General features: G+C 39.6%; 1 protein-coding gene across 3 annotated transcripts in view; it reads left to right on the forward strand.

Moving 5' to 3' along the window:
• The first annotated feature begins 209 nt into the window (after window positions 1-209).
• The window catches only part of BRWD3, a 43,725-nt gene continuing 21,138 nt past the window's right edge, over window positions 210-22,796 (forward strand). The window contains exons 1-23 of one of the 3 annotated variants that reach the window (XM_053767143.1): window positions 210-370; window positions 441-514; window positions 591-620; window positions 751-810; window positions 3,269-3,515; window positions 3,794-3,996; window positions 4,394-4,524; window positions 5,116-5,290; window positions 6,415-6,568; window positions 7,978-8,144; window positions 8,598-8,720; window positions 10,621-10,746; window positions 12,452-12,609; window positions 13,448-13,541; window positions 15,007-15,166; window positions 16,863-17,010; window positions 17,688-17,761; window positions 17,857-18,016; window positions 19,057-19,083; window positions 19,573-19,662; window positions 20,024-20,160; window positions 21,057-21,180; window positions 22,041-22,137. In XM_053767143.1, the coding sequence (XP_053623118.1) occupies window positions 334-370; window positions 441-514; window positions 591-620; window positions 751-810; window positions 3,269-3,515; window positions 3,794-3,996; window positions 4,394-4,524; window positions 5,116-5,290; window positions 6,415-6,568; window positions 7,978-8,144; window positions 8,598-8,720; window positions 10,621-10,746; window positions 12,452-12,609; window positions 13,448-13,541; window positions 15,007-15,166; window positions 16,863-17,010; window positions 17,688-17,761; window positions 17,857-18,016; window positions 19,057-19,083; window positions 19,573-19,662; window positions 20,024-20,160; window positions 21,057-21,180; window positions 22,041-22,137 (2,796 nt within the window). In that variant the 5' untranslated portion in view covers window positions 210-333. The remainder of the gene's footprint in view (window positions 371-440; window positions 515-590; window positions 621-750; window positions 811-3,268; window positions 3,516-3,793; window positions 3,997-4,393; window positions 4,525-5,115; window positions 5,291-6,414; window positions 6,569-7,977; window positions 8,145-8,597; window positions 8,721-10,620; window positions 10,747-12,451; window positions 12,610-13,447; window positions 13,542-15,006; window positions 15,167-16,862; window positions 17,011-17,687; window positions 17,762-17,856; window positions 18,017-19,056; window positions 19,084-19,572; window positions 19,663-20,023; window positions 20,161-21,056; window positions 21,181-22,040; window positions 22,138-22,796) is intronic. The other 2 variants (XM_053767144.1, XM_053767145.1) reach the window with 2 other exon arrangements.

Raw genomic sequence — 22,796 nt, forward strand, 5'->3', positions numbered from 1 at the left:
CTAGATATTTAATAAATATTTCACTTTAGAAATTAGGTAAAATTAAATTGGGATTATATAATAATAGTTTGATGACATATTTCTTTAAAAATAATTATTTACTTTACTACATGTCACGACATCTGTGGAATTCCAACAGTACTAGTTGGTGGATTGTTTTACCATTTGCCCGTACAGCTGCAACTTCTTTACCGACCGATATACGCCATTTTGCCATTACAGAAAAGTGCATTATCTTCGTCAACAATGTACGTGAAGTGAAATGTTTGTGGAATATTTAAAGTGATATGAAGTGTAAGTGCAATTTTTTACCCTGCGAAAAATACTAGGACGATGGAGGAATCTAACGAGGAGCATAGGGTCGTTCCAGGTGAGTTACAAGCGTCAGAATCAAGTCATAAATGAATAGTGTCCGATGACCGAGGTCGTGTTAATGGTAGCTTTCCCGGTTTCAGAGCTCTACTTTCTGATAGCGAAATTTCTCTCCGGGGGACCTCTCAAGGAAACTGCAAAGGTAAATTCGATAAAAATAAATGTAAATTATATTTATCTATAAGTTTGGTGGCTAATAATGACTTTTTCTTTTGCAGACTTTACTAAAAGAGCTGGAAAGTGTCGAGGTAAGTTTGAGCTTTTCCTAGTGCCGGGTTCGAAGTTATTGTTGTTTTGATCGTGAACGCACGTGGTTGGGCTGTCAAAACGCTGAAAGTTTGCTGAAAACTTTTCTCATAGTGGTTGGTCTGTGTGCAGGTGCTGCCTCGGCGACTGGACTGGGAAGGCAACGAGCACAGCCAATCCTACGATGAATTGGTGAGTTTTTCATGTTTTTCATCGGGAAAACGTGTTTATTTACGTTTTGCTGAAAGTTTTGCGGCGAAATATTCTTAAATCGTGAGATAAAGTCGAAATTTTTAATATTTTGATGTATGCAGAAACGATCATTTAAATACGGTGGAAATGCAGGAAAAATGTTTTTGTGATGTTTATGTGATAAATAATTGGTTTTTCGTGATTTTGTGAAAATTTTGTTATATCATGCGGTCGTAGGATAGGGTGTTAGCGTGATTAGGTATATGTTGGTCCTGCTCTGACATATGACGCGGACATTGCGTCAGATACTCCGTTTCACTCGCGCACCCGATCGTCGTACTGCTGTTCCATGATTGGCCCAAAGGATGCGTATTCGGCCGAATAACGGCATTACGAAGTAGTTGGCGCCATTTTTAAAATCGTATGATTTTAGTGTGCTAGAAATAGGTACATGCTAATTATTAATTACGCGAACCATCGTACATTGCTCAGTATGTATGTCCTCGCTTGTAAGCTTTTTGAAGCCAGCAATGTAGGTATGTTAAATTTTAGTATGATTGTTCCTATGAACTATATAACCCACTATTAAAAATAGTAGAGTAATAAATATGACAAATAAATTTATTTTACTTTATTAATAAGCCACACAAATATAATACAGATAACAAAGAACATAATTAAAATTATAAATATTAAGAACAAATCTTTAATAGAGCATGCACGGTTGTACAGAATATGAAGAGCTTTATCAAAATTTTATTAATATAAAAATTAAATTGCTGCTTAGATGAAAAATGAAATGTAAATTAAGCTCTACTACAGACTAGCTTTTGCCCGCGGCTTCGCCCGCGTGAATTTCATAGTACAATTTCGGTCATTCTTTAAGAAAAATGATGTAGAATATGTTTACCAATTTTCAGATTTTTATCTTTAAAATTGTATTAAGTCCCATACAATCTTTCACCCCCCTTTTGTATGGGTGTGGCTTAATTTTCAAAAAATCTGAAACACTCAAGGTAGTGACTTGAAAATTTGGATTTTAGTTCTTTGCAACAATAATTGGTTAGAGTTGTAGTTATAGATTAAATGTCACTCTTATTGATTAAAAGAAAACAGCTTAAAGCTTGATATAGTATTCTTTAGTTTTAATGGAATTTAATTATTTAATTATGTAGTAGAATGGTTCGCCATATAGCCTTAATTTCTCATAGTCTATATCTATACTATTATTATAAAGAGGTAAGCGTTTGTGAGTTTGTGTGTTTAAGGCGGTTAATCTCCGAAACTACCGAACCGATTTCAAAAATTCTTTCAACATTAGAAAGGTACATTATCCAATATTGCTATAGGCTATATTTTATCTCAAAACTACCACGGGAGCGAAGCCCCGGGCAACATCTAGTAGTTGATAAATCACTAGTGCAGTTATGATGTTTCCCTTCACCGGAAGCAAGTGGTGGTCGATGAAAATTATTATACATGAGTCAGATTGGTGTACAAACTCGTGTGGCATGAGTAGCAATCGAACTTGAGACCTTTCGGTTAACAGGTCTTACCACTGGCCCACCACTGCTTCTAAAATATCTCTAGTTCATAGCTAAACATAACTATGGCTACTCTTGTCTATGAAAAATTTCCATTGAAAATTATATCAATCAATACATATAATAAAACAGTAGAGAAAAAAAATCTGTACATTGGATAAATTTACATAAAAATAAAATTAGGCGATAGAGTCATGGTAACAGAGTAAGAATTTGAAAAAAAAAAATCTGTCTGTTTGTACACGCTAATCTTCGGAACTACTGGACGGATTTGAATGAAACCTTTTTTTATTATATAGCTATTGTTATAATGCACATTTAATTAAATCGGGTAATTTTAAGTTCGCAGATTTATTCCTTGGATTTTGTATTAGTGTTTTGTCTGTCTAGTTTTAATATTTAGGATAAATAGGTATAATTAATCTGAAACATGTATATACATAAATCATTAATTTATTGTAAATAACTAACATCAACGGTGTAGAACTGTCATATAAAACTGCTTATCACCCCCTTCAGGGTAGAATTTCCAAATATCCTCTCTTAGTGCTCACCTACACTCCCCAGGGAACCTACATGCCAAATTTCAGCTTCATACGCCAAGCAGTCACGGCTGTATGTTGTCTGTCAGTCAGTCTGTTACGGAAGAGTTTTATATGTATAGATTTGTTATAACAACCATTATTACCAATATTTAACAGATCCTAACTAATATTATAAATACGCTTCTTCTTCATGCTCTATTTACTCAACCAAACTTATTGAAATTTTGTATACACGTGGTTTGAAGTATGGAGAAGGACATAGGGTACCTTTCATCCCGGAAAAATAACTGTTCCCATGGGAAACACGCGGGCGTTATTATTTAACTAGTTTTTCTTTCTCTCAATGTAACAAAATATAATTGAAACCAGGCCTCAAAATTCTCCGATGTATCGTGTACCCGGCTGCCCTCGGTCTGCGAACGGGCGTTGCGCCTCGCCCGCTACGGGCCCTCCGCCGGGCCGGCCACGTCCGCACCCGCCGACGGTTGCGGCGCGACTGGCGCCATCCCCACCGCTGCGGAGATACGCCAGTTGACAGCTAGGCTGTCGCTGTTGAGCGAGTCGCTCGTGAGACCGAAGCCGAAGTATGCTTCGTACAAGCCCGATCATACTGTTGGTGAGTGAGATATATGGTACTAGCTCTGTCTCTCTCATATGAGAGTTGTTTCAGATGTGCGTCAGAGTCCAGGGCTCGCGTTCCTACTTGTTTTTTTCCCCTTTTACATGATTTCATATATGAAGACCTCCAGATAGCGGATGAGTGTTGTGACCACTACTCACGGGGCTACGCTACTCAGTTATTTAGTTATATTATTACCATAAAGAATAAAACCTCTATAATATCTAAGTATAAAATAAGATCTTAAGTATTTACTACTCAAACCTCATCGCCAGTCCGCCGCATCGCCGCCCGCGAGCTGGGCACCGGCCCGGCTTCCCTGCCGGGCAGCCCGGGCCGGACCGTGTTCCCGTACCGGATGCTGTCCGGCCTCACGCTGCAGCGCCGGACGCTGGGACACCTGTCTGCGGTGTACTGTCTGCTGTGCGACAGGACCGGGAGATACGTCATCACTGGTGCTGATGACTTATTAGTTAAGGTATATATGCAATATACGGTAAGGTATATTAGTTAAGGTTGTTTACTTTTTATAAATTCTATTGGTCCCAGAACACTGCCTTGAGGAACACCCATAACAAAATAAACTTTCATTAAGCAACTTTACTTTCTGTACTTGAAATGGTTCGCATTTCTAGGCTCTGTCTACTTCGCAAAGGACAAGACGTTAAATAAAAATAGAGTTGGAAAATCAAAATTATGTTGGCCCCAGAATACTGCCTTGAGGAACACCATTAAAAATATCTTTAATTAGGCAACTTTTCTATCTGTACAAAAATGTTTTAACTTTTTAGGCTCTTCTATATGTCTTATTTATAGTTTTAGACATAAGTATATTTTCTGAAAACTTCACAAATTTAAATCCAGCAAATTCTCAGGTATGGAGCGCCATAGACGGACGCCTATTAACGACGTTGCGCGGCGCCGGCGCAGAAATAACTGACGTCTGCGCAAGCGCTGACGGCGCTTTGTTGGCCTGCGGATCTGTGGAGAGGCTAGTCAGAGTTTGGTGAGTACACAGAGTCTTTATAAGCCATGTTTGTTCGACAGCTACATTAAATATTACTTTTATCTTGATGACTTCTTAATAAAAGTTGTTACAAAATTTTAGTATTTTATGATGGTCGAGTTTGTTTTTAAAATGAAATTTATTTTGCAATCCAGCTGAATTGTTACAGTATCGTCATAATGATCCTAAATATATCTATTTTATCTAGATCATACATATTTTTTTACAATTCATTGATCCATATATTCTCCACAAGTTAAGTATTTAATTTTGTATGGAACAGCTGATTTTTATTCGCGATTTCAAGGATTCTTCCGTACGTTGCTTCGTAAAAGTTGTTCAGCACCGTCGACTGAGCGTGTAGATACAACAATGACAATGTATAATAAATCACCCTGTATATATAATCACGAATAAATTCAAATAATTTATTCAGAAATAAGACTTTCACAGACACTTTTTCACGTCAAATTTTAAATAAATATTATCATACTCCAAAGCTACAAACTACTGGCATTTCGAAACGACCACTGCTGAGAAGACACCCTATCACGCGAGGGCTTACCATTATTGTTTCTTACAATGATTTAGGTGCCTGGAGACAGGCGCCCCCCGCGCAGTGCTATCCGCCCACGCGGGCACCATCACCTCCGTGCACTGGGCTCCTCCCGCCCACAAGGACCTCAGGTGGCTGGCCTCCACCTCCACGGACGGCAGCGTTGCGTTCTGGACTTGTTCCCCACAGGGACAGTTTTTGAGCCAACCGGTGAGTGTTAAGGGACCAATTTTTATCGCATAGATTATTTTGTCCTATTGTTCTTTGGAATAACTATTTTGGCATGATCGGTCTACTTAAACGTTATGCTTAAAAATCATTATGCCATAGTAAAGGTAGTAGTGTCATAGTATAGGGAACCGAGCGTTAAACATGTTTAACTGTAATTTGAAGGTGAGTGAGTGAATGAATATGCGGCAACACTTATTAGAAGACTAAGGAAGTGAATGAATGAATACATAAAGAACATGTTTTTATTTTTACGCGGAACTTAAGCTTCTGCCGTTAAAGACCCCGTGAGCGCCTAATGAAACAGATAGTTTGATATTTAGTCTGTTCTGCAGTGTGCACAAATAAATTAGTGAATGAGTGAATGAATGAGCGAATGAATAATTACATAAAGAAGTTAACTATTTATTTTTTACGCGAAGCCTAAGCTTTGCCGTTACCGAAACCGTGAACATTTTATGATTTAACATTTACTCTGTTATGTTATGTACATAAATAAATATGAGTCAATTGAATGAGTGAGTGAATTAGCCAAATAACGAATGAATAAATATATAAAGAGCACTATTTGTTTTAACGAGGATTTTAGGCTTCTGCATTTAACGAAATCGTGAAAACATCAAAAATATAAATTTACATTGTTGTGTTGTATATTTACATAAAATAAATGAGTCAATTGGTGAATGAGCTAAAGAGTGAACAAGCGAATGAATAATGAATGAACATAAAGAAGAAATAATTTATTTTTATTTGGACACTAAACTTATGCCGTTAAGGCGATTACTTCTCGCACTCTAGCGCCACCTAACATTTATATTAATTTCTTTTATATCATACTAGACAAAGAGTTTTAGCAGAAAATATTATAGTTTCCCATAACGTAATGCAGTCGCAGCTGACTAAATCGATAACCACTAAATTACCATTTAGTCACGTGACCACCCCACCGGTACAACCAGTCTACTATCCCGAATTTAAATGTGCTTTTCCCAATCGGTCTGCCAAGTAAGTCCACTTTTTGTACAATTATTATTATTTTTTTTTATAATTTTGCGCAGTAAAAGTTCTTAAATGAATTAAGTTTAACCCGGCACCAACTACACCAGGTACAATACGTGGAGCGCATGCGTCCCGGCGCATGCCACATGATCTGCGCCGCGTGGTCCTCAGGCGGTATGTTTCTCGCATGCGGCAGCGCAGACCAGCACGTGCGCGTTTACAGCGTCCAGCGCGACAGCGGCGGCCCGCGGCGGGTCTTGGGTCAGTATTCACTGGTAACATACGATTAAGATTGAAAAGTAGAAGAATACTGGTAACTGGAGTCGAGTATTTATCTATTTAAGATAAATTAGTATTGACTTCTTGAGTCGTATCATAAATAAATATATATTAGGACAAATCACACTGATTGAGCTGGCCCCAAAGTAAGTTCGAGACTTGTGTTACGGGATACTAACTCAACGATACTATATTCTATAACAAATACATATATAGATAAACATCCAAGATCCGGGTCAATCTGAAAAAGATAATTTTCCATGTTGAGCTGACCGGGGATCGAACCCGGGACCTCCAATGTAGCAGTCGGGCGTGATGACCATTAGGCCACAGAGGTCGTTATACTAAACCTATCTTCAAAAATCTCAATTCAATGTTCCATTTTAACGCGAAAGGAGGACAAATATACTTTCTCCTTATTATTGTTTCGGGATGAAAAAAAAGTTGTTAATCTAGGTCCTAATGTACCAATTTCATACAAATCTGTTCAGTCGAGTTAACTAGAGCTATCGAAACCTGTTTTTATATAATACCAGCTTCGTCCCGGGGCTTCACTCCGTCTGGAGATTTCAGGATAAAAGGTGAAAACCTTATAACACTATTTCAAGTTATATTCTACACGTGTACCAAATTTCATAGCAATCGGTCCAGTAGATTTTGCGCGGAAGAGTAACAAACATACGTACATCCACACAAACTTTCGCTTTTATAATATTAGTAGGATTAAGTATGGGTTTTATGGTTTTTATATATTTCTCATTGAAATTAACAAGTTCTAACTGGTTTTAACAAGTTTTAACTGGTTCGACTTCTTCAGTCGTTCATGGAATAATGTGGACATAAAAGTGCAGTCAATATATCTAAAAAAATGATTTTATTGGATGTAGGGGTATTTCCTCATGACTGAGGGTCGTGGTCATTACGTGGAAGGAAACACGCAACGACTTTTTTGGCACGATTAACGGAGCGGTTTGCCGTTGCCTTCTCCGTTTCACACACAAGTTAATCGACTAGTGTGCAGGTTTCCTCACGATGTTTTCTTTCACCGGAAGCAAGTGGTGGTATATGAAAAGTAATGCATGGCTCAGATTGGTATAGAAACTCGTGTGGCACGAGTAGGATTCGAACTTGGGACCTTTCGGTTATAGGCGGACGTCTTAACGTCCAATAGAGCATGGAATAAAGTTTTGTGAATAAGTTCTGATTCTAAAAAAATTCATATTCATCGTTCAGTAGATTTAGCAAATATGTGTGGAATTTTTGAATAAAAAGCTACCTTTTGTTAAGAAATAATATCTATTTTGAACCTTAAGTTAGGTACATAAGTTTCATAATAGATATTAAAGGTTAAGTTTCCAAATAAATCGATTTACAATAACATATTGTCACAGAGGTGGCAGTGCACAGTGACGCAGTCGACAGCATAGCGTGGGCGCACAGCGGTCTCAGATTCGTGTCAGGGAGCAAAGATGGCAGCGCTTGTGTGTGGACGTTACACGCTACACAGTGGCGCCACACGCAGCTGCTGCCGCAGGCTGAACAGGGGAAACGACTCAAGGTAATATGATATCCGGCTCGAAGGACCAGGTGTAAGATTAGAAGTTACATGTAACACAATAAAGGCAGTTGTTCCCGCAGGCTAAACAAGGGAAATGGTTCAGGGTGATATGAAATCCGGCTCGAAGGGCCATGTGATAAATGAAAAGATACACGTTACAGAATAGAGGCAGCTGTTCCTACTGTCTCTCTAAACAGGGAAAACGGCTTAAGGTAATATTGTATCCGGCTCGAAGGACCATTCGTAACATGACACGTTACATGCATAAACAATGAAGGCGATTCCCGCACACTTAACACAGGCGAAGGCTCATAAATCAAGTTTTATCCATCTCGAAGGACCACGTCTATCAGAAATTACACGGTACACAGGTTGCCGAAAATTCGAACGGTGCCAAAACCCAAATCCCCTTTTGGCAAATCGAAAGGGTGTCCAATCAGGCGAATGTTCCAGGTGACGATGGTCTGTTGGGACAACAGCGACGCTTACATCCTGACGGCCGTGTCCGACCTCACCATCCGCGTGTGGACCGCCGCCGGCGCACAGCTGCACCAGCTCAAACACCACACCGACGAGGTACATAAATCTTCAATTGAATGAACTGAATTGTAACTATATAGTTCTATCGCTTTTATAACACCATAAATTTTTAATCACGCCAAAAAAAATAAAATTGGGCTATCAGTACCTATTACTAATTGTCGAATTCTCGTCTGATTGTCGTAAAAATCGAGACATAAAAAAATCGAAATCCAAAATTTATCAAAAAAAAAATCTATAATAATTGCTATTGTTTTTTTTTACAAAAATTGCATTTTTGTCGTAAGATTTTTTAACTACATCAAAGAGATCTTGTTGTATTAAAGGCGTGAGAAAAAAATCATGTCCGTGGTGAAAACTGATCCACTGGTCTAGCATTGCCATTAGAACAACAGCAGAACAACACATTAGAACAACAATAGTTGGAAATCAACATAATTTGTTCCCATGGCATAATACCAAGTAAATAATTTCTAATATCTCTGTGCTTGATTTTATCTTGAACATTAAATTTTATTCAGATTTCAATAACACTCTTTCAACATATTATTAATAAAAAAATTAAACAATACTATAAACTAAAGTATGTTTTGTCTCTTTCTGACAATGGCAAATATTGTAAAATGTCATAGTAACAAAACATAACTTGTGCTTTAATTTTTCTCTAAGTATTTTTTCTGGAATTCATGCATAAACTTTTAACGGTCAATGTGTAATTGTTAGATACTGCTAAATCTTCTTTGCAAGACATGATGATAGAAGGGAAAATCTTACCGAAATGGAACCAAGGAGACAAATTACTGAGTGCATCTTGTGGTAGGGTCATTCCTTTTTGTAGCAAATATTTTGAGCCTTTGGTCAAGGAAGCACTTCAACATTTTAACAGCTTCATCATAGCCTGGCTTTGCCCAGTCTATAATACTTAGTGTGTGCCACCTGACCACTACGCATCATAGTAAAGGTGGATTTAGTGCAGCGGTGCGTCAACTCGTGAACGGGTGCTGCCAGAGGGTACTGGTCATCTCGTTTCTCATATATTTTTGTGTAATTAAATTGTGTTTCACATCGACATACAGGGTCACTGGTATCAAAGGCGAAACCTCCTAAAGACTACTTGGGTACATCGAAACAAGCAACTTTTATTCTACGACTTTTCGTGATTCGTAGTTTCTTTTTCATATAAAAAAATACAATCTAATTTGCGATTCTTCACATGTTCACTGTATGCAATAGCTGAGCGACACGAGGCAGTGCAGTAGCGTTATGTAGCGGAATCTAACATAGAGTTAACGTTTTATAGAAACGACATTAAAACTAAAAATAGGGATTTTTTTGTATTTATCACGTTTAGACAAAAGTCGTAGAACAAAAGATGTTAGTCTCTATGTACCTTATGCGCCTTTGGAAGCTTATGCGTTAGACACCAGTAACCTTGTATATTAGGACAAATCACACAGATTGAGCTGGCCCCAAAATAAGTTCGAGACTTGTGTTATGGGATACTGACTCAACGATACTATATTCTATAACATATACATATCTTATAGAATATAGTATTCTAGAATATATATTTCCATCATGACCCGACCGGGGATCGAACCCGGGACCTCTCGGTTCAGAGACGAGCACTTCACCCTTTTCGAGGTCCTCGTAAAACTATCCTAATATTATAAATGCGAAAGTATGTTACTTCACGCTCTATCTACTCAACGAATTTTCTTGAAATTTTGCATACATGTAGTTTGAAGTACGGAGAAGGACATAGGGTGCCTTTCATCGCGGAAAAACAACTGTTCAACTGGAAATTAACGCGGGCGAAGCCGCGATCCACATTTTTTTACCCGAGGAGAGCCGGGACGGGGCTCTAGTACAACAATAAGTATTAAATGAATATGTACAAGTTACAAAACGTAATTATTTTAACTCTTGTCCCCAGGCTTATGTCTTAGAAGCTCATCCGTTCCTGCCTTCAGTTTTCCTGTCAGCAGGACACGATGGACAGCTGTTTGTATGGCATGCAGAGTCGGGAGAATTACTAGCTAAATATCACAATAAAATCGAGGTGAGTGCACGCGATATTGACACATAATGTTAGGTAATAAGGCTCATATTACCATTTGAGTATTAGTGATGAAATATCGTAATATGATAGAGGTGAGTGCACGCGATATTGACACATAGTGCCAGGTAATAAGGCCTATATTACTAATTTAGTATTGGTGATAAAATATCGTAATATAATAACGGTGAGCGCACGCGATATTGACACATAGTGCCAGGTAATAAGGCTCATATTACCATTTGCGTAATAGTGACGAAATATCGTAATATGATAACGGTGAGAGTACGCGATATTGACACTTAGTGTCAGGTAATAAGGCTCATATTACTAATTTAGTATTGGTGATAACTTTTCTATATTCGACTTTATGGTTGGGCAATAAGATCGATAATTACAATTTGCAAGCTTTATGTATTTTATAAAAACAATGACATTGACGATGTCCGTGGCTTAATGGTCATCACGCCGAACTGCTACACTGGAGGCCCCGGGTTCGATCCCCGGTCGGGTCATGATGGAAAATGATCTTTTTCTGATTGGCTCGGGTCTTGGATATTTATCTATATATGTATTTGTTATAAAATATAGTATCGTTGAGTCAGTATCCCGTAACACAAGTCTCGAACTTACTTTGGGGCTAGCTCAATCCGTGTGATTTGTCCCTATATATTTATATATTTATATCAGTTAATCAGATGAACACTTTTTGTTTTCTATTCGTGATTAATTTTGTGTTGTTCGTATAAGAGAGTTTTGTTTTAAAATATTTAAGATTGCAAATGAAGCTGAGTTTTTATATATTTTTTAAAATTTAATCTGATTTATTCTAATTTGGATTAAAGTTGAAATTTATGAAGTCATTTTTTTTTCTCGATTTCTTTTAACGTTTATTGTGTTTTTATTTAGAATTTAATAATAAATATATTAAACAATAAAATACAGATGTTCTCATGGCATACACTTGTAAACTCGATCGATAAATCAAATCAAATCATTTATTCAGAAATTAGACCTTCACAGGCACTTTTTCACGTCATATTCAAATCAAATCAAATCAAATCAAATCATTTATTCAGAAATTAGGCCTTCACAGGCACTTTTTCACGTCATATTCTAAATTAAATGATGTTTACCAAAGCTATAAACTACTATCATTTCGGAACGACCACTGCTGAGAGGAAATGCCGAAAGAAACTCATTCAAACAGTGTTGCTCCCTATTATGCCAGAAGGGCTTACCATTTTTTAAAATATAAATTTATGTATAATTGTTTATCACTAATATAACAATGCAAGTACACAATAAAGTACATGGTCAAAAGGTATACTGAAACATATTATGATTGTGATCAAGTGCTGATGAAAGGAAAGTATATATACTTATATATATATATGTATAATTAACCAAACAAAAAAAACTTTTAATAATATATGACTTCGAAGGTAACCAATCGCCGCACCGCGAACGGGCCCCATTGAGCATGCGGTTACTCAATGACGCCCTCACTCAACTAGTTGACTACTCAGGTTATGTTAAGCCGAAGATATATTGTTTCAAATTTACCCTAAACGTTTTGACTATATAAATATAATTTTTAAACGGCGGCGGAATATTATTCCAACAAACCCGTTCGGAGATTTCGTTGGAAATCTGTGTATTTTGTTCCGCGAGCGCGACTCACGCTTGGCCGTTGTTCTCCGCCCAGGGTCAGGGGTCCGGGGCGATATTCGACGCTAAATGGGCGGGCGGACACAAAGTGGCCGCGTCTGATAGCCACGGACACCTGCTTATACTGGGACTTGGAGCCGGACACAAACTCCTGAAGGTGTTGCCCACTGAATTATTCTTCCACACTGACTACAGGTGAGTTGAGGTTCAAATTCAAATTCAAAATTCTTTATTCAATTTAGGATGATATACATCACTTATTGACGTCAAATGTTTCCATCTGGTCCGTGACTACGCCCGCCTGTATTTACTACTAGCTGGGAATTTCGGGATAAAAAATACCCTCTGTGTTATTCCAGGTTATATTGTGCCCGTATATAAAATTTCATAACGATCGGTCCAGTAGATAATGCGTGAAGAGGCAACAAACTTACTTTCTCATTTATAATATTAGTTGGGATTTAGTACCGTTTGATAACCTCGGTGGCGCAGTGGTAAAGTGCTCGCCTCTGAATCGAGAGGTCCCGGGTTCGATCCCCGGTCGGGTCATGATGGAAAAGAGACGGTTTCTTTATATTTTTTAGATGGTTTGCTGTACGGTCGAATATTTTAGCTACCATGTAGTGTGAGCTTGATGAAACTAATTATAAATTAATTATTAATATTAATTATAATTTGAACTAAGTGCGGCGTTTTTGAGCAGGTATTTATTTGTAATTTTTCCGTTTTTTTAATTTTGATTTAATATTTTGTATAATTGTTTTCGATATGAATAAAATTGTATAAAATATTCTATTTCATGTATACTATTATTATAAAGAGGTAAGCGTTTGTGAGTTTGTACGTTTGAGGCGGGTAATCTCCGAAGCTACCGAACCGATTTCAAAAAATCTTTCACCATTAGAAATATACATTATCCAAGATTGCTATAGGCTATATTTTATCTTGAAATTCCCACGGGAGCGAAGCCCCGGGCAACATCTAGCAGTTGATGATATCAGTAGTATGTGACAGTACGCGTGTGTCCACACAGGCCGCTGGCGCGCGACGCGCTCGGCGGCGCGCTGGACGAACAGACGGAGACTCCGCCGCACCTCATGCCGCCGCCGTTCCTCGTCGACGTCGAGGTTCGTATTGTTATTAAATGTATGTTATTAAAAATATTACCATAGAAAATATTTGCCTAAAACATGAGTGAAATAATACATTGTTCGTCGAGAAATGAATGTCACAGATTCTAACGAGGGTTAATGTTACGACCCGAGACATTAGTCGAGGGTCGCGGACACACGAGTTGTGAACCGTATTTTGTTTCGAGTGCTTTATACGACATCAGCTTACGACGATCATCGTCAGCCTACCCTTGTCCCATTTTATGTGTGGTCGGTACAGCAAGTCAGTCTCAACTTCTCCCTGTCTGATGTTAACAAATTCAAATTCAAATTCAAATCATTTATTCAGAAATTAGACCTTCACAGGCACTTCGGCCTGCCCCATTCAATTTCAAATACGTTTCTTACAATATTATTTTCCTCCCTTCTCATAACGTGACCATACCATCGAAGCATATTACTTCCCAATGTTCGGTGCTACCTTGAGACTTCCTCTCAAATTTTCGTTCCTTCTCTTATCCATCATTGTCACTCCAAACATCCTCGAAGCATCCTCATCTCAGCAACATGCAGTCGCCTTTCATCCTCGACCTCATTGACGACCTCGGTGGCGCAGTGGTAAAGTGCTCGCCTCTGAAACGAGAGGTCCCGGGTTCGATCCCCGGTCGGGTCACGATGGAAAATGATCTTTTTCTGATTGGCCCGGGTCTTGGATGTTTATCTATATATGTATATGTTATAGAATATAGTGTCGTTGAGTTAGTATCCCATAACACAAGTCTCGCACTTACTTTGGGGCTAGCTCAATCTGTGTGATTTGTCCTAATATATTTATTTATTTATCCGTCACCTTGGTGGCCCGACATTCCAGACCATACAAAACAACGGGTCTTGTAAATGTTGCCCTTGTGTTTGAGTGGCATTCGAGAGTCACAGGTGACCCCTGTGATCTGCCGCCACTACATCCAAGCCGCGCTAATTCTGCTTTTCACGTCGCGGTCTTGATTTCCGTCGCTTTGGAGGATGGAACCGAGTTATCGATAATCGGGGCTGATCGGAAGGGATATACTATTTAAGGCAACTGACTGTCTGTATCCGGGACTATGCTCTTGACCACTGAGCTATCGAGATCGTGTTCATTAGAGTGTTGTAAGTCTCGATAGTTCAGTGGTTATAAGAGCACCTGTCCCGGATATAAAAGGGGCGCGGGTTCGATTCCCGATCGGTTCCGGAATTTTTTCGTCTCATTGTTATTTTCATTACATTCAAATTCAAAATTCTTTATTCAATTTAGGATGATATACATCACTTATTGACGTCAAAAAAAAAAACTTAAACTAAGTCTACTGCCGGCTTCCGAAGCGCAGGCGAAGAAGAAGCGGCGCAACAAACTTCACCGCGGCCTTTTCTCCAAGAACGTCAATTAACAAATGTAGGTCTTATAATAATTATAAAAAAAATTGTTTCGTTTATTACCCAGGGCGCCCCCCACCCCCCGGAGCTCCAGCGTTTAGTTCCAGGGCGGGAGAACCTAGCCCTGTCTCAGCTGATCCCCGCGTGGGACGCCGCCAGGTCGCGGCTGGACGCGATGATACTGGCGCTCGCGGGGGATGGGTCGCCGCCGGTCGACAGGCCTATAGGTGATACATTTTTCATTTATTTATATATACCTACTAGTTTTTGTCCGCTGTTTCGCTCGCGTAAATTTTCAGGGATGTAAGGTACCCTTCTATGTCCTTCTACGCGAAATTTGCAGTTTATTGGCACAATAGAACATAAAACAAAAGTGCACCGCGTTGGGCCGGACCATCCATCAGCTGACTCACCATCGTACTAGCCGTGAGCCTGTATCCCGAATGGTAAACAGCATCAAGGATGTCCCTGCATTGAGGAGATGAAACATTAATTCCTGGCTGCGATAGGGACTCGCTATTGCTGCCCTATATTAAGCCATTGGAACCATACGCTTGTTGGCTCAAGGCCGGCGTTTGAATCAAAATCAAAATCAAATCATTTATTCAGAAATTAGGCCTTCACAGGTACTTTTTCACGTCATATTCTAAATTAAATGATGTTTACCAAAGCTACAAACTACTGGCATTTCGGAACGACCACTGCTGAGAGGAAATGCCGAAAGAAACTCATTTGAACAGTGTCGGTCCCTATCATGCCAGAAGGGCTTACCATTTTTTAAACATAAATTTATGTATAATTTTTTATCAGTAATATAACAATTTGTTAATGCTAAATAAATTTCTCTTTACTGATAATAGTTTTAAGAACAATGTTACTAACCTTTTTTATGGATTTTTTCCTGAAATAAATTATATTATTATTGATACATATCTCCTTTTAAAAATTCACGGCACTAAGTCCGGTCCTTTGAGAGGCTTGCGTGGGGATACGGATCCAACACGTAGAGGCCCTTTGGAGAGTTTTGATGTTGTGTATATTTTGTTATATATTTATTTATTTATTTACATATTTTTACACATACGGCAAAATATAGAGTAAACTTACATATGTTTCAATATATACTGTACAAAAAATTAACTGTACACTTCGCTGTCGGTAGCGGGTGTTGCCACTGGAGTAAACTCATATATTTTTTAAAATTGTTTATTTTATTTTTAGTAAAGTGTATGTATTGTAATTATTTATGTACTTTAGCATTCTTTACTGATTTACCTATGTTGTATTTTGTTCGTTACGGAACTAATAGGTGGTTAAAATAAAATACTTTGAGCTAAGAATTAGATAATTATATTTTTCTTTGTTCTTACAAAATTGGTATAATGAGAAACAGAAATCGAATCGAATGACTGGAAAAAAAAAACAATAGAAATAAACTAGATTTGTAGTGCGCGCGCGCAGGAATAAAATTTAAATTGCCGTGTTCGATAGCCATTGGCTGCCGCGTGAGGGGTCGCGGGCGGGACGTGCCTAGTGTTGTGGTGTACTGGCGTAGACGTATTTTATTTATTTTTTCTTTATTTGACGACCTCGGTGGCGCAGTGGTAAAGTTCTTGCCACTGAACCGAGAGGTCCCGGGTTCGATCCCCAGTCGGGTCATGATGGAAAATGATCTTTTTCTGATTGGCCCGGGTCTTGGATGTTTATCTATATATGTATTTGTTATAAAATATAGTATCGTTGAGTCAGTATCCCGTAACACAAGTCTCGAACTTACTTTGGGGCTAGCTCAATCCGTGTGATTTGTCCTTATATATATATATTTATTTACAACATCAGTAAACAGAGTAATTGAACAATACGATCAGGACTGAACTGTCAGGTCCTGTGTATGCGATAAAGCAATGAGTTACCTGTGGGCAGGGGGCGTGTGGCGCGGGGAGGGCGTGCGCCACACCGCGGGCAGCTGGCAGCGCGGCGATCCCTTGCTCGTCCCTCACAGCTCGCGGCCCGTCGTCGCGCCGCTCTCCGCCGCTCACAGGCTGCACATCGAGAGGACAGCCAACGACAGGTCTATATATATATATATATATATATATATATATATATATATATATTGACCATAAAGAGTAGAAATTACTGTAAATGGAACTAAAAAATATTCCATACAAAATTGTTGTCATACATCAGCGTTTTACGTCAACTCTTTATGGTCAAGCTGCTCGGCAAGAAACAAACTCAGCACGTCTGTGTTTGGGTCGAAGGATAAAACCATCTTACTAAATTTCACCTGATTCGGTGCAGTAGATTCTGGGCAAATTAGCCTTAGACTAACAGACGGACGGGCAGATAGACGCACGAATGATCCTTATAGGTATATTGGGTTCATTTTTGTACGGAACCATCAATATCGGGTGTGAGAGTGAATATTTAATACCAGTGTTATTCTGCTAACATTGGTGTCAGATTTTGCTCAAGTCGTCTAAAGGCATCTGACATGACTTTTACGACTACTTCTACTCTACCAAGTAGTATAGTGGCATTACGTGGAATGAAACATATACGACTTTCTTGGCATTATTAACGGAGTGGTTTGCCATTGCCTTCTCCATTTCACACACAAGTTAATAATCCAACCAGTATAGCAGGTTTCCTCGCGATGGCCAGGAATGCAACCGGAAATGCTAAACGATTACACAGACGAAACACGTGACAAGAACAGCTTGAAATTATATAAAAAATTTCCAGGTATCTAAGCGAAGAAGCGTGGTGGAAGAGAGAGATGAGACGAAGGCCCGTCATGATCAGTACGCAGCAAGCTGGTGAGTTATCGTTCAATCGTTCATTCGTCAATTCATTCATTCGTCAGTTCATTCATATAAGTTTGCAAATATATTTAATATTGTTATGAATGCAGGTGAGCCGACGGGGCCGCGGCGTCGCGCGGGGCGCCGGCCGGGCGTCACGGCGCCCCCGCCGCGCCCCCGCCCGCGCCCCGCGCCCGCCTCCGACACCGACAGCGACAGCGACAGCGACCACAGGACGCACAGCAGCGTGGCGCTTAGCGATATGTCCAGGTTTGTTACACGAGTGTTTTAGGTTACACACTTATGGTGGCAAGGTTGTTCTAATATCAATAAAATATCGATAATCAGATCGATTACAATATCGATTACAATATCGATTACTATATCGATTACTATATCGATTACTATATCGATTACAATATCATTTACAATATCGATTACAATATCGATTACAATATAGATTACAATATCGATTACAATATCGATTACAATATCGATTACAATATCGATTACAATATCGATTACAATGTCGATTACAATATCGATTACAATGTCGATTACAATATCGATTACTATATCGATTACAATATCGATTACTATATCGATTACTATATCGATTACAATATCGATAATTATATCGATATCACCCTGCTTTGCTGTATGCATACAGGGTTACTGGTATGTAACGCATAACCTTCCAAAGGTGCATAGGGTACATAGAGACTGACATCTTTTGTTCTACGACTTTTGTCTAAACGTAATAAATAAAAAGATTTTCCTTTTTTTAGTTTTAATGTCGTTTCTATAAAACGTTAACTGTATGTTCGATTCCGCTACATAACGCTACTGCACTGTCTCGTGTCGCTCGGCTATTGCATACAGTGAACATGTGTGGAATCGCAGTTTTTTTTTTCATACAAAAAATCACGAAAAGTCGTAGAATAAAAGTTGCTTGTTTCGATGTACCCGAGTAGTCTTTAGGAGGTTTTGCGTTTGATACCAGTGACCCTGTATATAAGACCTACATTTAATAATTGACGTCCTTGGAGAAAAGGCTGCGGTGAAGTTTGTTACGCCGCTTCTTCTTCGCCTGCGCTTTGGAAGCCGGCAGTAGACTTAGTTTAAGTAATTTTTTTGACGTCAATAAGTGATGTATATCACTTATTCACGTACTTATAAATATGATATAAACTAATTGAGATAATTTTAAATGACAAAATAAGTTTATTAATATAATATTGTCACAAATTACATATTAAAAGCTATTTAATAATACCAGTATTTAATTAATTATATAATTATTTATATAGCTCACAATCTGGAAGCAAAACTGATAAGTGAGTAATGTTTATAACACTTTTTAAATTCCGCTTGTGATTACAAGGTCCCAGGTTCGTATCCTACTCGTGCCGCACGAGTTTGTACACCAATCTGACTCATCGACCACCATTTGCTTCTTGAAGGAAAACTCGAGCGTTTCGACCGCTTCGTCCGCGCTGTATTTGTAATTTTTCAAATTTTAACAATTAGTTTTACTAATCTAAACAATAAATCTGTAGTGTGATAATGTCGATTTTATGAACGACTAGATGTTGCCCCGGGCTTCGCTCCCGCGAGAATTTTGAGATAAAATATAGCCTATAGCAATCTTGGATAATGTACCTTTCTAATGGTGAAAGAATTTTTGAAATCTGTTTGGTAGTTTCGGAGATCACCCGCCTCAAACATACAAACTCACAAACGCTTACTTCTTTTTAATAATAGTATAGATTATAATTTGTAAATAAAATTGTTTCAAAAATGATGTGATATGTTTTTACCTGCAGTTCGTCATCGTCTCAGTATTCTGATTGGGAGGCGGGCGCTGCGCTTGCGCCGCCCGCCAGGGCCAGGCGGAAACCTCAGGCCAAACACAGGTACAATTTTACTATAGTCACTAATTACAATCAATCACATACAATATTTAAGTCACTTGAAATTGTCACAAAAATAATCGATTCCGCTTTTTTAACCCGCGATGCGAAAAGAGGGGTGTTATTAAGTTTGGCTGCTAAGTGTGTCTGTCTGTGTACGTGGCACCGTTGCTCATCAACGGGTGAACCGCTTTGGATGCGGCTTTTTTTATTTGATGGCAAATTTTTGTGCGGTGGTTCCTAGATATGTTTGATCGAAATCGGTTCAGCCGTTCAAATGTTGTAGCGGAATGAATATTGAAAGTATTGGTTTTCTTTAATTTGTGTAACAAAAAAAAACTTGGTGTGTTTTTTCTTCTTCTAGATACAGTCCCTCGCCGCCAGCTACGAAGAAACGCAACGCGGCGTTGTCTGCGTCCCTGCAGAATGACAGCGACGACAACGGTGACGGCGACGGAGACTCGCCCCCGCGAGACAGAAACCCGTCGGAGAGTGCTCATGGTAAGCAACCACCGGTGTGGTCACAACGGGATGGGTCGCCACTGTGGCTCTGCAGGATAACGGTGACGGTGACGGAGACTCGCCCTCCGCGAGACAGAAACCCGTCGGAGAGTGCTCATGGTAAGCAACCACCGGTGTGGTCACAACCGGGATGGGTCGCCACTGTGGCTCTGCAGGATAACGGTGACGGTGACGGAGACTCGCCCTCCGCGAGACAGAAACCCGTCGGAGAGTGCTCATGGTAAGCAACCACCGGTGTGGTCACAACCGGGATGGGTCGCCACTGTGGCTCTGCAGGATAACGGTGACGGCGACGGAGACTCGCCCCCGCGAGACAGAAACCCGTCGGAGAGTGCTCATGGTAAGCAACCACCGGTGTGGTCACAACCGGGATGGGTCGCCACTGTGGCTCTGCAGGATAACGGTGACGGCGACGGAGACTCGCCCCCGCGAGACAGAAACCCGTCGGAGAGTGCTCATGGTAAGCAAACACCGGTGTGGTCACAACCGGGATGGGTCGCCACTGTGGCTCTGCAGGATAACGGTGACGGTGACGGAGACTCGCCCTCCGCGAGACAGAAACCCGTCGGAGAGTGCTCATGGTAAGCAACCACCGGTGTGGTCACAACCGGGATGGGTCGCCACTGTGGTTTCCGCAGGACAACGGTGACGACGGATACTCGCCCCCGCTAGACAGAAACCAGTCGGAAACCGCTCATGGTAAGCAACCACTAGTGTGGTCACAACCGAGATGGGCCACTGTGTCCCTGCGCAACGACAGCGACGCCAATCGGTTCGGTAGTTTCGGAGATTACCCGCCTCAAACATGCAAACTCAAAAACGCTTACCTTTTTATGATAATAGTATATATAACCATATATAATTTATTATTGCAGCAGTGGAAGAGCTAGCAGAAGTGTACCGCCCCGGGGAGTGGATAACGGCGGTGTTGCCGCGCAAGGCTCCGTACCACCCGCAGATGGGGGACGAGTGTCTCTACTTCCGACTGGGACATCAGAGGTCTGTGTGCTCACATCACTGTCTCCACATTATCATTTGTTTGCATGAGTTTAATCTTTACGAAAAAAAAAATATCTAAGAAACAAAACAACAAATCTCTTTATAATATTACGTAATTATAATATTACGTATAATATTCGCTCGGGTAAAAACATAATAAATTTTACACCTAAAACCTTCCTCGGGTATCACAATGTCTATTGGTGAAAACCGCATGAAAATCCGTGCAGTGGTTTTTGAGCTTATCGCGAACAGACAGACGCGGTAGAGGTTGAGGAAGATTTCTGTAATGTGAGCTAATCCCACTCGCGCCACACGAGTTTGTACACCAATCTGACTCACGTATAGTAGTTTTCATCGACCACCGCTTGCTTCCGGTGAAGGAGAACATCGCGAGGAAACCTGCACACTGGTGGACAGTTTAGTTCACTAGTGCGTATGCGACTACTTTCCACCAGACGCGTTAGGTAAAAGTCATGACATCTGACATGTCAGATGCCTTTAGGCGAATCGGATAATATGTGATCAATATTAGCAATTAATACACTCCAAAACAGGGATGTTTCTGTAATATAATAAATTACGAGTGGATAATAAATAAATAAATATATCAGGACAAATCACACAGATTGAGCTAGCCCCAAAGTAAGTTCGAGATTTGTGTTACGGGATACTAACTCAACGATACTATATTCTATAACAAACACACATATAGATAAACATCCAAGACCTGGGCCAATCAGGAAAAGATCATTTTCCATCATGACCCGACCGGGGTTCGAACCCGGGACCTCTCGGTTCAGTGGCAAGCACTTTACAATGTCAAATTCCGCGCATTATAATGTCATCTCCCATTTCAGGTACTTCGAAGCAGTGGCCGAGAAAGACTTGTACAAGATAAATCCCAGAGACAAACCCTGGGAGAGAACTGTTGTTAACGACTGCGAGTTGGTTAAGGTAAGATTATAAAGCGTTTGTAATATTATTATACCGCTTTAGGTTCTATAACGGTTCCAATTAATGAAATTTGTAATAAAAATAACTTTTATTTTTCTTTTGTACAGCTTTAGGTTTTATAAGGGTAAACAGATGATCTGTAATGGCTCGTGTAATGAAATGATATGAAATACATTTATTTGCAGGCAAACACGGTAAAAATACACGTACGGACAAAATGTCAGTTTCATTTGATCAAGCGTGTTGCGCCAACAATAGGCATGAATGAGTCTTCACTCATGCATGTAGTAATAATTACAAAATATGTATAGTTCGGTGGCGCAGTGGCAAGGTTCTTGCCACTGAACCGAGAGGTACCGGGTTCGATCCCCGGTCGGGTCATGATGGAAAATGATCTTTTTCTGATTGGCCCGGGTCTTGGATGTTTATCTATATATGTATTTGTTATAGAATATAGTATCGTTGAGTTAGCATCCCATAACACAAGTCTCGAACTTACTTTGGGGCTAGCTCAATCTGTGTGATTTGTCCTAATATAAAAAAAATAAAAAAATAAAAAGTATAAATAAAAATGTACTGAGATACAGACTTAGTTCAGGCAACAGTCGCTGATATTGTCTAGGTTAAATTACGGTGACCTTGTATACGGCCCGCGAATT

Source organism: Plodia interpunctella, chromosome 30 (genome assembly GCF_027563975.2).
Source record: "Plodia interpunctella isolate USDA-ARS_2022_Savannah chromosome 30, ilPloInte3.2, whole genome shotgun sequence".
Taxonomy (NCBI): domain Eukaryota; kingdom Metazoa; phylum Arthropoda; class Insecta; order Lepidoptera; family Pyralidae; genus Plodia; species Plodia interpunctella.